The sequence below is a fragment of the Pogona vitticeps genome, chromosome 3 (assembly GCF_051106095.1).
Source record: "Pogona vitticeps strain Pit_001003342236 chromosome 3, PviZW2.1, whole genome shotgun sequence".
Lineage (NCBI taxonomy): Eukaryota > Metazoa > Chordata > Lepidosauria > Squamata > Agamidae > Pogona > Pogona vitticeps.
In genome coordinates, this window is record NC_135785.1 from 39,794,130 (window position 1) to 39,811,182 (window position 17,053).

The window sequence follows — 17,053 nt, forward strand, 5'->3', positions numbered from 1 at the left end:
ATCCATATTTCTTCCAGCACTCTCTCCACCAAATTGAGTTCCTTAAATCTGTTCTTCACTTCCATTGTGTATTCATAAGGAATTTGGTTTAGATTATACTTGACTAGCCCAGTGGTTTTTCCTGCTTTCTTCAGTTTAAGCTTGAATTTTGCTATAATAAGCTGATGATCAGAGCCACAGTCAGCTCCAGGTCTTGTTTTTGCTGACTGTATAGAGCTCTTCCATCTTTGGCTGAAGAGAATATAATCAATCTGATTTCGATTTTGCCCATCTAGCGATGTCCATGTATAGAGCCGTCTCTTGTGTTGTTGGAAAAGAGTGTTTGTGATGACCAGCTTTTTCTCTTGACAAAATTCTATTAGCCTTTGCCCTGTTTTGCTTTGAACTCCAAGGCCAAACTTCCCTGTTGTTCCTTTTATCTCTTGACTCCCTACTTTAGTATTCCAGTCCCCTCTAATGACAAGAACTTCTTTCTTTGTTGTCAGTTCTAGAAGTTGTTGTAGGTTTTCATAGAATTTGTCAATTTCAGCCTCTTCAGCATTGATGGTTGGTGCATAAACTAGGATTACTGTGATGTTGAAAGGTCTGCCTTGGATTCGTATTGAAATCATTCTATCATTTTTGAGTTTGTATCCCAGTACAGCTTTTCCCTCTCTCCCTCTCTCTCGCTCTCTCTTTCTTTCTTTCTTTCTTTTTTTTTTACTATGAGGGCTACTCCATTTCTTCTACAGGATTCTTGCCCACGATAGTAGATATGATAATCGTCTGAACTGAATTTACCCATTCCTGTCCATTTTAGTTCACTGATGCCAGGATGTCAAAGTTTATTCTTGCCATCTTCTGTTTGACCACATCCAGCTTACCAAGTTTCATAGATCTTACATTCTAGATTCCTATGCAGTATTTTTCTTTGCAGCATTCCTTTCACTTCCAGGCACGTCCGCAGCTGAGCATCTTTTCAGCTTTGGCCCAACCACTTCATTAGCTCTGGAGCTACTTGTACTTGTCCTCTGCTCTTCCTCAGTAGTATGTTGGATGCCGTCCAACCTGAGGGACTCAACATCCAGCTTAATATCTTTTAGCCTTTTGTTTCTGTCCATGGAGTTTTCTTGGCAAAGATACTGGAGTGGCTTGCCAGTTCCTGCTCCCGGTGGATCGTGTTTAGTCAGAACTCTCCACTATGACCGTCCTGGGTGTCCCTGCACGGCATAGCCCATAGCTTCTCTGAATTACTCAAGCCACTTCATCATGATGGCAGCCATCCGTGAAGGGGACATCAGGGTATACACTTGCCTAATTTTGAGTGTTGGAATTGAGGACTAGGTAACATTCAAAATTATATGGAGTAAAGAACTTGTTGCTTTTATGATTCTTTGTTTTTATATTCATCTTTTGTATTAGAATAAATTTTTAATAAAAAGAGCAAATCTCAAAGAACAGGATGCCAAACTATAAACTTAGACAACTACCCTTGTTTAAAGGTGGTTTACTCTGATACAGATTCTAATGATCTCAGAATAATGACAGCTTCACCCTTCATAAACTTTGAGGGTTAAGGAATGGTCACAAATCACTGCTTTGGATTTGCAGGATTTGTAACGGTCTGCATAAGAAGAGGAATATTATGTAAAATGCTTCCCTAATAGTTAATAGTGTCAGGCTACAGCCTGTGTTCTGTACCTTTCAAAAATAGATTAGCTATTATTATTTATTTCTAATTAATGAAAGTTGCTGCAGGAAGCAGGAATTTATAATTGCTGTCAGATAACTAGGTTTTGTAACATCGTGCCATCAGGGCATAATTTCACAGAACAAACACCATTCCTCTCCACATAATTTCCATTACAAATTCTCTTTGAGTTTTATTTATAACATCCTTCTGAAAAAAAAAAAAAACAGGAGTAGATCATGTCTCTGTTTCTGTGTGTGTGTTTGTGTGTGTGTGTGTGTGTGTGTGTGTGTGTGTGTGTGTTGGTCTGTTTCAAGGTAACAATATTCAGTAAGGCCTGCCTTTATCAGTAAGCAGTTGCAAACATAAAGAACTACATGCCATGTTTCCAATTTATGATGGCAAAACTTTGTTAATATATACAGTGCTAGTGAAAGAATTGTTATCAGACAATACATGTATTTCCAAAGAAGTTCACACCACATTTGCATTAGAACTGGGAATGGGGAGTCAAATTACTAAAAGCTGTTAGGTTTTACCAGTTTTTTAAAAATGTTCCCACTTTCAATATTTGTTTTTTTTTTCTGAGTTTTTACCAATAAAACCAAATGAAGTTTTGCAGTTCTATTTAACATTGTTTGAGGATAGCCTTTGTGTTTAAACTTTTTTTAAAATTAAATTTATTCTATAGCCAAATGCCCTATAAACTGTGTTTTAAATGAACATGTTCTACTGCAATATCATTTATCTGCGAATATAGTAAATATACTGCCTTATTAATAGTGAAATATCTCCCATTATGCCAAGGTTCAGGTGCTCCTTAGAGAGCTAAAGTGCTTGACTGCTGGGCTGTATGAACAGGGTTGGGGGACTGCTTATAGGAAATTCTGTCCAGGCTTCCCATAGACACCTAGTTGATTGCTGGATGAACAGAATGCTGGATTAGATAGGCCTTTGGTCTGATTCGGAGCAGCTTTGCTAAAGCTCTTATACTTTCCTTCAGGAATTTTGTTGTTAGTAATCATTATGGCAAGGATAGAAAAGTGAACAAATTATATGACTTGGCAAGCTTACAGAGCCCGAGCCCTCGCCCTCCCCCCTCAAGATTTCTTCAGAATATCTTTACAAGAGAGAGATAAAGTCTCAATTTCATAGGTTTCCCTGAGGAACCAATCTTTTCTATATGTATAATACTTTACCTCCTGTCACTATTGCAGTGACATGAGTTAATTACGGTCAAAATGTTATGCTTTAGTTCACTGCAGCTAAAAAGTCATCACTTCCGATTCAGCAAAGCCATTTTTGTATCTTAGGTTGGAATTCAAAACACTTACAGTGGTGCCTCGCTTAACGGGTGCCTTGTTTAACGACGAATCTGCATAGCAACGAATTTTTGCAATCGTTTTTACGATCGCATTGCGATGGTTTAGATAGAAAAATATCACTTTGCGATGATCGGTACCCTGTTTCGCATACCGATCATCATATAGCAATGATTTTCCAACAGCTGATCGGCGGTTCCAAAATGGCCACCGGGTAAATAAAATGGCCGCCCGCTGTGTTTTTGCCCAGATTCCTCGCTTACTGGGCAGCAAAAATGGCCGCCATATGGAGGATTTTCGCTTAAAGGTGAGTTTTTTGCCCATAGGAACGCATTAAATGGGTTTTAATGCACTTTTTATTTCCGCATAGCGACGAAATCGCTTTGCAGCGATTTTTGCTGCACGGATTATCGTCGCTATGTGGGACACCACTGTATCTAGAAGGCTTCTGAGTAGAATGAAGCAAATGAAGATGAGGAAAAGGTGCTTGATGTCTCAATCTTGCTCTGGATATGAGAAGCCTTAAGTTTGTTTGTTTGTTTGTTTGTTTGTTTGTTTGTTTGTTTGTTTATTTATTTATTTATTTATTTATTTATTTATTTATTTATTTATTTATTAGATTTCTATCCTGCCCATCTAGACCAAAGGTCTACTCAGGGCGGTTTACAAATTTAAAATCAATAAAACCAGAAACATATATTATAGGTCCAAGATGGTGAAGTATAAGAAATTAAGACATGGCAGGAGGAAAAGCCTGACCAAATAGCCAGGTTTTAAGTCTATTCTTGAAAACACCCTGAGAGGGAGCCAGGCGGATCTCCACTGGCAAGTTGTTCCAAAGGCGAGGGCCCACTGCCGAGAAGGCCCTATTCCTTGTCCTTTCCCACTGGACCTCCCTCGTCGTTAGGCCCCGCAGCTGCCCAGCCTGGCTGGAATGAGTGACTTTGGCAGAATTGGGTGGGAGAAGGTGCTCTGCTAGATATCAAGATCCTAAACCATTTAGGGCTTTATATGTAATCGTAAGAACTTTGAAATCAATGCGGAAACCAATAGGCAGCCAATGCAAGGTGGCCACTTTGGGGGAAATATGTTGGTACCTTTTCACCCTTATAACCACTCGTGGCGCAGTGGTTAAAATTCTGTACTGGAACTAAAACTGTGCTCACGACCTGGGGTTCAAATCCCAGGTAGCCGGCTCAAGGTTGACTCAGCCTTCCATCCTTCCGAGGTCGGTAAAATGAGTACCCAGCTTGCTGGGGGGGCAATGTGTAGCCTGTATAATTAAAAATTGTAAACCGCCCGGAGAGTGCTTGTAGCGCTATGGGGCGGTATATAAAGTCCAATAAATAAATAAATAAATAATAAGTCTGGCTGCCACATTTTGTACCATTGGAAGTTTCTGCATCAGTCTCAAAGGCAGCCCCATGTAGAGCGCATTACAGTAGTCTACTCTTGAGACTATAAGTGCATGGACCAAAATGGTGAGCGCCCCCACATCAAGATAGGGACACAGCTGGGCAATCCGCCGAAGGTGGGAATGTGCGGAACAGACCACTGATGACACCTGGGTCTCCATGGTAAGCTCCGGGTCCAGATGTACACCCAAACTGCGAACCTCACTCTTAGTGGTAAGAGTCACCCACCCCCCAAAAAAGGAAAGGGAGTTTCCCAGACCACTGATGTCTGGGACACCACCTGAAGGACCTCCATCTTGCCCAGATTCAGCCTCAGTCTGAATTCAACCTGCATCCATTGCTGAACTGCCCCCAGGCAGCACTCAAGGGACGAAACAGCATCCACTGTTGTTGGAAAAAAGGAGATGTAGAGCTGAGTATCATCAGTGTACTGATGACATGAAGCCCCACATCCCCTGATGATTCGTCCTAGCAGCCTCATATATATGTTAAACAGCATTGGAGAGATAATCAAGCCCTGCAGGACCCCACAATTGAGGCTCCACGGGGCCGAGAAACTCTCTCCAATCTGCACTCTCTGGGGATGGTCCTCCAAGAAGGAACGGAGCCAGGCCACCAATTCCCAACTTGGAGAGCCTCCCTAGGAAATACTGTGGTCGATGGTATCAAAGGCGGCTGAGATATCGAGGAGGACCAGCAGAGACCCCTGTCGGCCCCCCTCAGGTCATCAAACAGAGCGACCAATGCTGTTTCTGTGCCGTGGCGCGGCCTGAAGCCCAACTGGATCCAGGCATTGGTTTCATCCAGAAGAGCCTGCAGCTGATTGGCCACCACCCTCTCAACTATCTTGATGAGGAAATAAACATTGGCAATGGGCCTATAATTACCAATATCGTCCACCACCAAACTCTGTTTCTTCCTAATGGGCCTAATGAGTGTCTCCTTGAGGGCAAGGGGAACCTTGCCTTCCTGGAGAGACCCATTAATTATTGCCGTAGCCCATTGAGATGTCATAGGCCTGGCTGCTTTGATTAGCCAGGCCGGGCAAGGGTCAAGGGTGGAGGTGGTGGCAAGACAACAGTCAAGCACTCTGTCCACCATGTCTGACATCACAAGCTAAAAGTGGTTAAGTCTCATCAGGCAAGATGGAGCACTGGACGTCTCAGCTTGATCCACTGTTTATGGCATGTCATGTTATGGCATATCATGACAGCCTGTCTCAACTATAAATGAGCTTTTGTTAAGATTTCTTCAGATCCTTATTATTCTTTTTTCCCTTTCTTTTTTTGCCTAAAAGGCATCCAGGGTCTTATAATCACAGTAACCAAGAAGAATAGCAATGGTGATGCTAATATGACGAATACATTTAATATAATCAATTGCATTCTGTAATACATGTGCATGCTATATTTAGTCAGTTCTTCAAAGCAGTTCAATATCTTAAGATTATTGCATGAATATTTTACACACACTGGCCAAAATGCTGTCAGTTACACATACCAGTGTAATTCAGTAGGCATAAATCTTAGTAGTAAATTACCAGCAATTAAGTTAGCAGTGGCAATTAAAAAGTTACTGTAGGCATTTGATGTAATGCACTGAATTGTGTACCTTGGCAGACAAGAGCAAATACCTGTACTAACTTCCCACTTTGTAGCAATTCACTGTTGAGTTGAAGATCTTATTTGGCAATAAAACATAATAGGATTTATGGCAGCAGTTTTAATGTATATATGTTATGGACCCTAATTGCACAATTGCTAAAAGAATAAGCTTGCAAGTCTGTTGCTTTTATTCCGTGTATGCTGCAAAACTTCCACAATGTGAAAAAAGTGTGTTTGAGCTTCAGATGTTGCCATTCTAGTGACACAGCACAATAGTATGCTATTTACTCATGAAAACCATAACAGGTAAAGTATCCCAAAGTGATAGAACTGCTAGTCTTTGTACTCATACAAAATGCACAACAAACTTCGGGTTATTCTAGCGAGTAGCAGGACATGACATAGTATGTTAGTTTAATTGGCCACCTGCCATTTTTAACATCACATAGAGAGGTCAGGCCCAGGAGTTCTTACAAAGTGTACCTTGTAAGTCCTGCCTTGTCTTTTATGCTTTTTTCGGTGCTCCACAGGTACCACTGTGGAGACCATCATAGCATTTTTGCTGCGCTATTTTTTTCCTCAAAAAAATACTGCAGAGAGAACATGATGAGGCAACTCAAGTAAACTGGCCCCTAATTTTTGGAAAGCAAGCCATATTTTTCTTCTTTTACTAACTTCAGTGTAGAATTGGCTTTCTTTTTTCTATTCTAAGTGAGGGTCCAGTAAATTTTTTACACTGAACGCACTGTGTGAGGGCCTCTCTCTTACAGTAGTAGTGGTTAGCACTTCTGTAGTTCTCCTAACTCTGCAAGCTAGGAAGAATTTTTTTAAAAAGGAGTATCAAACTGATGAAAAATAGATAAAATTACACTGGAGCAATCATGCAATTATGCACAGAGAACACTGAATGCAAATCACTTTTCTGAAAGTGACATCAAGCCCAGCCAATGGAGTTTGCACAGTTTTTGAGTACAAGACTATGTACTCACAAGACGAAGTACAGGAGAATGAAGTGGTGTGAGTGTGGAGGAGTTCTCTATCAATCGATTGTTATTGCTGTATCACTATCTAGTGGGTTTAGACTCACTGCAACTTATAATCTCGGCAGGGGTTGAGGGTCAATTAAGATAGGCTGGCCAGGAGACTAAATGATCCTAATTGTTTCCTAATTATTTTCGGAGAGTTTTCTGTTGCCTGGGCGGACAATTCTGTCAAAGTTCTGATAGACTTCTGGAATGGGAAAATGGCTAAGGCAGTGGAATGGAACTAAATTAGCTCCTTGGTTTATCAAGGAACTGGCAATAATGAAACAAGTGGAGTGGATGCAAGAGCAATGATGGAGGAAAACTGGGACAGAATCCAAACAAAGACAGGCTAAAAATGGTTGGAAGATCTATTCCATGGCAATGCTAGAGCTGGAAAAATATATTTTTCTCTGCCAGCATTGCATCTGCTCAAAGTTGCCCACTGGAGTTGTTTTAAGTGGTCAAAGGTCTAATTAGGCATTTACCTACAAGAGGAAACCTTCAGAGACACACTCCTCCTGTGAACAATTAGTACAGCACTTTGCAGATAAATCACTTGAATCCATTTTAACTTGAATGCTGTTATTGAAGCAGTTCCATTTGATGTAACTGGGTTTTTCCTCATCCAGTTATAATGTATATGATTCAAATTGTACAGCCTGAAGCTACAGACCAGCTCCTTGGAGAGGTCAAAGCCACCATTTCCATGCTGGACCCTTCCCATCCTGACTCATTAAAACAACCAGAGAAGGTCTTATGGACTGGGTAAAGAATGCCTCTCTTCAAGAAGGCAGCATTCCAATCTGCCTAAAAGAGGCTGCTGTAAAAGCATTTATTGAAGTATTTCTTGAAACCCACTATATTAGAAAACTATTAGCCAGTCTCTAATATCCCACTTTGGGGCAAGGGGCTTTAGCGGGCAGAAGCCTTTTGGCTCCAGAGATAGCTTGAGAAACAGAGCTCAATCCATTTCAGTCTGGCTTCAGGCCTGGCTCTGGGACACAAACAGCTTTGGTGGTCTTCATGGATGACCTACACCAGGAATAGAATGAAGGAGATGTGTCTCTGTCAGTTCTGCTGGGTCTCTCAGCAGCTTGTGATACTGTCAACCCTGGTATTGCCACTCTGAATCCCAATTCTGGCAGGAAGGCAGCATATGAATGAATGAATGAATGAATGAATGAATGAATGAATGAATGAATGAATGAATGTAAAGTCTGTATGTGCTGATTCATATGTATAGATGTAAATTGAGAAGTAGTTAATGTAATCAAAATAGAAACACATTGTTTTCCACCATAGTGGGGATTAGGTGACCTATGAGTCTACTGTTCTGGTATGAACTACTGTTGGGTTATTCTAGGACCTATCCTAGATTTATTGTGTAATATGCCAGATTACTGATCCCTGTGTCATCTGACTGACTGCATTGGTGGTGTTCAGAAGCAGTGCAGAGCTGAATTAAACTACTTCCAAATATACAATACAATACAGTTTGGGGACAGTTTTTTGGGATCTTTTACTGTCGAAGCAAGAAGTACCAGTTTTGTTGCCACATGACACCTTTCACTTCTAAGACACATAGCTATACCTCCAGAAATTTTCTTCCTCCAGTATCAATTCTTTGTCATTTGTGACATCAACATCAGGGCTACAATGAAGATCCCTATACTGAAATGTAACTGACCAGCACGATAAAGAGCTTGCAGTTTTTAAAGATTACTAGGCTTTTAACAAAATAGCCACAAAGTTTACACAAACACTGTAATTACCTTGCCAACAAGCACCAACGGTTAGTTGCATTGCTATGTGTGATGGATGAATAGGCCAATCATTAGTTACAAGGTAAGGTTCATATGTTGTCCCATCCATATACAAGGTAACTACTGGGAATTCAACGTTGACGACATAGTAGTGCCATTCTTTATCACAAATCTAAATAGGAAAAGAAAAGGAGAGAAAATAGACTTAGTACCTGTGCTATCAAAAATGATGGACAATGATTGAATTGAAGACTAGCTGTCCTGCCACCTTTTAAAGAATATATTTTAACGTAAGAAGTTGTGCTCTACTTTAAGATTCCTCTCAACATCAAACTTCTCCAGGCAACTCACAAAAGAATTCTATGACTAAAACTTGAATATTTATAAAATGCAGTTATTGTGAATAATAATAATAATAATAATAATAATAATAATAATAATAATAATAATAATAATAATAATAATAATAATAATAATAATAATAATAATAATAATAATAATAATAATAATAATAATAATTTTAAAACAACAGAAACAAAGGCTCAATATAAAAAATAACAATCTGAAAATAAATTAAAAAATTGGTAAACTAAAACACTACATGGACAACACCTGAAAAATATTGATGGAAACCATGATCATAATCCAACATGGGCATGGCTAAAACTGGGGACCCTTAAGAAAGAAACCAAAGGCTTGATTTTGCTGCACAACAACAAGCACTCCAAACCAACGTGATGAAAGCTAAGATCCAAGGAATTACTGTTAACAGCAAATTTCAACTCTGCCAAAAAAAAGATGAAACTGTGTCACAGCTCATCTGTAAATGTCAAAAGATTGCAGAAACAGATTACAAAGTTAAACATGATAGAGTGGCAAAATTAGTGCACTGGTAATTATGCAAAAACTATGACTGGCTAGCCTCCAAAAGCCCATGGGAACATCAGGTAGAGAAGGTATCAGATAAGGAGGAAGTCAAGATCTTGTGCCAGATCCAAACGGATAGAGACCTTGAACATAACACACTAGACATAATAATAGAACAAAGAAATGTCTGGATCATTGCAATTCCAGGAGATGCCAGAGCTGAAAATAAAGAACTGGGAAAACTAACAAAGCATAGAGACCTGGCAATCGAAACATTTCGCTTGTGGATGAAACACTTCACTGGGCCCTGTGGTCATTGGGGTTTTGGGAACAATGCCAAGAAATTTCACACAATACTATAAGAAGTTGCAAATCTCAGAAATCACACTATCAGAGCTACAAAAAGCCAGCAATATTAGAAACAGCATATATACTGCGCTGTATCTACTTATGCAAGGAAGCATCTGCTTAAAATTTTATTCCATACAGGCAATGACTGTCTTGAAAGGGTTAGTGTGACTCCTCTCTGTTAATGCAGAATAACCAAGCTAAATAGCTCCATAGCCTCTCAACTTCTCCAGACTCTTCTTTGTAACAAAGACCAGGCATTTTAAACTGAAACATTGCCAGAAAAGTAACTTTCCAAAATAGCAGTCCAACGGTATGTAAGAATGTGGAGGTGCCAGAATTTGAAGGCCAAGCACATCTAGCTAGAACACTAAGCAGAAGAATTGTGCCACATGAGTCTCCAAGTAGGCACCGAGGGTTAAGAGACTTCCTACATTTAGGGAAACAAAAAACAGAAGAACAAAAAATGCAGAAACACACCTTCAGCTGACATACATCTAATGAGGGCTAACTAGCTAAGATGGCTGAGGGCTAGCTGAGCTGACAACAGACCAGCTAAGATTCTGCTGTATCCAAAGTTCTCTCAGCTGATGGATGTTCAGAATTATTTAGGATTACTCATCATTCTGGCCTAACTTTGTGCCAGCTCAGTGTCTATGGGCTTGCAAGGGGTTTGGTCCTGGTGTAACTCAGTCTCTCCCCCTACTTCTCTACTCCCCCCCCCCCCAAATAAGGCTCCTTTGCCTGCTGATCTTAGCCAGCACAGCCTGGGCAGATGTGCCAAGCCAATACCAGCTGTAACAGCACAAAAGGTTTCTGCCCATTCCAAACCCACTATGGCCAGAGTATGTTTGATATTGGATCACTCTGCACATACCCATCAAAGCCTCTCAACCTCTGCAAGCTATGTCTATTTTACTTTAATTCATATTATTTATTAGCAATTATCATTTTTAACATCCTTAAAATTTAAATTTAACTATAAATAGGACAGTAATAGAAAGCTTGAGAACATAAATATTCTTCTTAGAAGTTAATTTTTAATTCAAAATTAAACTACTTAATTGGCTTTGCCTTGCCCCCACCTCCATTAAAGTGGGGTCCATGTTCTTTCATAGGGTGATTGCTGAGATATAAGATGTCAACAACTGAGAACTAAAGAAAGTTTTTCCACAATTATTTCCTACAACTGGTAACTTCAGCAGTTATCAACACAGTCTCTTCAATACAAATAAATCTTTTCATCCATCTGTTTATACACTTAGACATATTTCACAAAGTATATATTCCAGCAGGTCCACCAGTGTCATTTTTGGCTCCTAAAGGTCTATAGCTGGCTGGCTCAGTGAGTTATGTACAGTGGTGCCTCACTAGACAGTTACCCTGCATGACAGTTTTTTCGGTAGACACTGACTTTTTGCGATCGCTATAGCGATTCGCAAAACAGTGATTCCTATGGGTGAATTTCGCTGGACAATGTTTGGTCCCTGTTTCGCAAACCGATTTTCACTAGACGGTGATTTTGACAGCTTCCTCCGCGCTCACAAAACAGATGTTTTCGGGACCTAAGCTTCGCAAGACAGCGATTTAAACAGCTGATCGGTGGTTCGCAAAGCGGCTTTCCTATGGCCGATCTTCACTAGACAATGACAGTTCTTCCCCATTGGAACACATTAAACAGGTTTCAATGCATTCCAATGGGGAAATGCTTTTCGCTAGACAATGATTTCACTAAACAGTGATTTCAGTGGAACAGATTAGCATTGTCTAGCGAGGCACCACATTATCTGGTCATAGAGCCAGAGGCTGGGAGTTCAATTCTCCACTATGCATCACAGAAGAGCCAGGGTGTGTGGCCTTGGGAAACTTGCACAGTCCCAGGATGCCCCCAACAGAATGGTAAATGACTTCAGAGTCTACCTAGAAAACCCTGAAAAGGTTTGACATAAATCAGAACTTACTTGAGAGCGCATCATCATCATCAGGTCTGTAACCAACCCTAATGCTTTGCCATTTTCCCTACTCAGGCTTAAATCTTCCACATTTACCTAACCAACATTATTCCTAGATACGTGAAGAATTTTATGGAAATAGAGGAATGCAATTTTTTAAAAATCATACTGAAAATCACAACCTAATCTATTAATTATTTTAAATGTATCTCACAATGTTATAAGGGCTTTAAATTACAAATAATTACTGTTCCCTCCCTTATTACTTGTTCTACCTTACTTTTATTTTCATCTTAAATCTTTAGGTGTTTTTAAAAAAGCATTAAGGAGAACAGAAACCACACACAGCATACACATGTTTCAGACAATTATTTTTCATCCATTCCTTGTGGTTTTTTGGTATACTTTCTAGAATTCAATGGCACCAGTTGCTTTGCCAATTTGCAGGCTACGCTAGTGGCAGCTGCTAAAAATAGAGCATAATAACGTACAGAACTAATGTGGAAGAGCTACTAGACTGTAAAACATACCATCTGAAAACACCCATAGGGACCACAGTTTCTGCTGAAAAGTTTTAGCTATCTAATGACTTAACGCAGTGCTGTTTCTGCTTTGTCTGTTATTTACCTGTTTCTCTCCTTGATTATCCATCTCCAGATTCTTCCTAATACCCTATTCTACTGTTGAATGAAAAACGCCTCCTATTCAATTCCTACTGAGCAGAACAGCATCCCTTCCTTTTCTGCTTTGTTGGCTTCCCATCTGTTTCTCCGATCTTATCTGGTGACACAGCTTTTCACAACTGTCTTTCCTCTTACGCCACTCTTCCCTTGTTAACATTATTTTTGTTCCTGTTTAACCTTGTACCTGTAGTTTTTAATTTTGTAGAACATTGTGGTGTACAATTAAGGTATTAAAAAACAGAGGGGAAAAAGTTTGCAGTATTTTCAAATTTAACAAATAGACAGTGCAGGTTGTTGGCTACCATAAAAAGTGACTGCCACTGTGAGATTGATTTATCTCCCTTGAACTCTTGCATATAAATCATGAAAACATGCAATTAAATCCATAGAATAATATCAGTGGAATACTGCTCACCAGATAAGGAAGGTGCAAAATCAGCAGACTGTACTGGGGAACTCCTATCTGAGCAGGAAATTCCAAAATGAAATTTGGTAGGCCACAGTTTGTAGTTTTCATGCTTGCTTATTTGCTCAGAAACAAACACATAAATTTGGAAATCCTGATATATGACATTGATTTGCAGAAACAAAAGAAGGGTAGAGGACTGAGGCTGATATATATATTTTTAAAAATTACCTAAAATGTGGAAACCAAAATTAGATATATTCTAAATTCTCCATTTTAGCAAAAATACCCAAATAATACCCATATAATTTCCTACTTGTTACTTTAGAAATTTACCGGTGTTTTAAGATACAGTGGGGTCTTGACTTGAGAACTTAATCCGTATTGGAAGGCGGTTCTCAAGTCAAAAAGTTCTCAAGTCAAATCTGCATTTCCCATAGGAATGCACTGAGAACCATTTGATCTGTATCTGCTCTTTTCCGTCCATAGAAATTAATGGGAAGCTGCTATTCCTCCTTCAACCACTAGAGGGGGAATATTTTGTTTCTTTTTTTCTTAGGTCAAGAAAGGTTCAGGGAAGGCAGGGAAAATACAGTCCAAGCAGTACAGTGGACCCTTGACTTACAGAATTAATCCGTATTGGAACGGTGGCTGCAGGTCAAAAAGTCTGTAGATCAAGTCTCCGTTGACCTACAGTGCATTGAAAACCGATTAATCCCATAACAGGCCGTTTTTGTTCCTTTTTTGTTTTTTTCTGGTCTGTAAGTCAAATCTCAGTCTGCAAGTCAAATCTAAATTTTGCAGCCAGAGAAGTCTGTAACTCAAAAAGTCTGTAAGTCAAGCCGTCTGTAAGTCAAGGGTCCACTGTACATACTTGGACTTCCCCCACAACAAACTTGTGATTAAAATTATTTTAACAAGCTGAAAGGGGATATACTCACACAAATCCACACCTTCATTATATTATCACTATTGGAGATGATTAAATCAAGCATGTTGTTGTTATGTGCCATCAAGTCAAAACTGACTTACAGCAATCTTAAAAGGGCTTTCAAGGAAAGTGTGACATTTAATGAATAGTTTTACTACTTCCACTTCAAACACAGGCTTTATGACAAGTGACACTCGTCTGTCACTTTATCCACTAGACCAGGGGTCTTCAATCCCAGTCCGCAGCCCGGTGCTGGTCCGTGGGCTTGCCAGAACTGGGCTGTTGATATGGATCTCCATCCCCCCACACACATGGTGGGCGTGTCATGCTTATGTGGGGTGTGTGTCACACCCATGGTGGGTGTGTCATGCTCACGTGGGGGCATGTTACGTTCACACACATGCGCACGAGCATGACACCCCCCCCCGCAAGCACAACATGCCCATCGTGTGAGCATGACGTGCCCTCCCATGCATGGAGCTCACTTCCCCCAGCTGGTCCACGGCCCCAAAAAGGTTGGGGACTGCTGCACTACACCACACTAGGTGTAATAATGTACAGTCAAATCACCTCTGACTTATAGTGACTTTTTTCAGAGTTTCTAGGTAAAAAATACTTTACTATTCCCTGCTTTTGAGGACACCCAGGGACAGCTTGCCCAAGGCCACACAGACTGGCTCATATCCCAGGAGGCAGTGATGAATCAAACTCCCAACTTCTGACTCCAGAGACAGATACATAACTCATTAATTTACCCCGTCAGCTCTTTTCCAGGCACAGTTGTACATAAAGAGTGACCTACTAGGGTGCATTCAATCTCACATGAGCAGACCTGTCATCATCAGGAATCTCCCTGTGACACAACCTATATATGAACCATCTGGTCCTGCTTTGGAGAGTCCCTCAACTCTCTGGATCACGTCAGAGCAAGTGAGAATCTGTTATTCATGTAGTTTCCATTCCACTGGTGGATGGATAGAATACAATTCATTGCTGAAACTGTAATGATTCTAACCTCCTTCCCAAACCAAAAATTTCTTGCTTCTCCTAAGAGAAGATCTTTTAATCCCACCCCACCCACACTTATGAAGCCCTACTGTGTAGGTTGGAAATCTAAGGAGATTCAGGAGACAGTTTTCTAATTATGGGACCCTTCAGTAGCCAAAAGGATTCAGCAGCCAGAAGGCAAGAAGTACACTTCAAGGCTTTTTAAAAAAAAGACATTTGGAGGTTGTAAATTGCACGAGTGAACCAGCAGCCTATTTAAAAGATTAACAACTAAACAACTGAACAATTTAAAGAGGTGCACTTCAAAGTTCATGTTTTGCTGGCCTACAGAGTGCTCAACTTTCCATAAACAGCATTGACAGCCATGTATAGTTTAACTTTTGTCTTGATTTTCCCTACTCCTGCCTTGCTACGAAGGGTGAAAAGCAGTGAATGTTTCTGCTGGTGCAACTCTATTTCACAATCTATGCCATCTCATGCCTCCTGAAACTATGTAACACTAGAACTGCTGAACATCTCAGTAATTTTGGCATCTGCCTATGGAGCCAGAAGTCTGAAATTTGATTCCCCACTGGGCGCCTTCTTGGTAGGGGCTGGACTAGATGACTCCCTTCCAGCTCTGTGGCTGTAAGATGATGATGATGATATTCTGTGAGAGGCAAGGAGCTATTACCACATTTCCGGCTAACATATCCCAGGACAGGAATTGATAAGTTTCATAGAATATTTTCTTTAATGTAATTTAATTTTTTTTTGTTTCCAGCAGCTCAGCAATAGTAATCCCTTTCATACTTAAAGCCACTGTTTATGATCAAGATGATAAGAAGAAAATTGTAATAGTTCATTCACAACAGAGCGATATCAATAGCAACACTTGCCTGAATACTAATAGCAGCTTTAAAGGGACTACCACCTGACTTTACCTGGGGCCATGATCATGAATGAGACCATTTCAGAAAGCAGCAGTGGCTTGTGTGACATTTGGGGGAAAAACTGTTACAGCCTGGTTCATCTTCTCTCTCTCTCTCTCTCTCTCTCTCTCTCTCTCTCTCTCTCTCAATGCATTTGGCACATTTCCATTGCATACTCATGCAAAGCCATGGAAGGTGTAGGGAAACTAAAGTGGCTTTCTGTACCTAAGTAGAAGCCACAATTGCAGGCTTGTTGGCTTAATAGTATAAATATCACATCTAATGATGGAAATTCATTATCTTAACTCAGTGCCTTTTTACTGTTTGTCATGCAGCATGTTGTACCCAGTACAACCCATTTGCTTTGAATCCCCTCTAGACTTTGCAGTACAACACATTCACAATGCTCATACATAAATCTTTACTACTGGCATAGAATTCCAATTGGTAAACTTGTCTCTATAGAATTTCAAGGTGTCACTATAGTGAAAAGTTGGTAAACATGCAGGTTAGCTCAGGCCCTGCATTTTTATTTAACAGCAAGACAGTGAATAACACAGGCGGCTGGGAGAATTTTCCTTTGATCCTTTGCTGGAGGGCTTTAGCATTATCCTCTCAGCCACAACACCTAGATCAAACAGTCTGCTCTTCTACACAAGAGGCCACATGCTCTGTAAATCTGCTTCAGAGCCTGTCACACCTTTCCAGAGAGTATCTTATATTGTGATTTGCAGTATGCTCGAAGCAATGAAGTCTTCCCACAAATATTGGAGGTGTCAAAGCAAAAAGCAAAGCGTGCTGCTTTTATACCGCCCCATAGCACTTCAAGCACTGTCTGGGCGGTTTACAAGTTAATCATGCAGGCTACACATTGCCCCCCCCATTGAGCTGGGTACTCATTTTACCGACCTCGGAAGGACAGAAGGCCGAGTCAACCTTGAACCGCTACCTGGGATTGAACCCAGATCGTGAGCACAGTTTTGGCTGCAGTACAGCGGTTTAATCACTGCGCCACGAGAGGAGAAAGACAACCAGGAAAAAAAAAAAGAGGCAGAAAAGCAGAAGATTACTTTTTTTTGGTGGCCAGAAAGGAGAGGTTTTCTATCTTAGACCTGGTTTTGAAAGCAAGTTCCTGACTGACCCCTGACA

At 40.4% G+C, this 17,053-nt stretch overlaps 1 protein-coding gene across 2 annotated transcripts in view; it reads right to left on the bottom strand.

Moving 5' to 3' along the window:
• The window catches only part of CLSTN2 (calsyntenin 2), a 496,583-nt gene that overhangs the window by 52,837 nt on the left and 426,693 nt on the right, over window positions 1-17,053 (bottom strand). For both annotated transcript variants that reach the window (XM_072995959.2, XM_078389218.1), the window contains one exon: window positions 8,808-8,970. In XM_072995959.2, coding sequence (XP_072852060.2) covers window positions 8,808-8,970 — 163 coding nt within the window. The remainder of the gene's footprint in view (window positions 1-8,807; window positions 8,971-17,053) is intronic.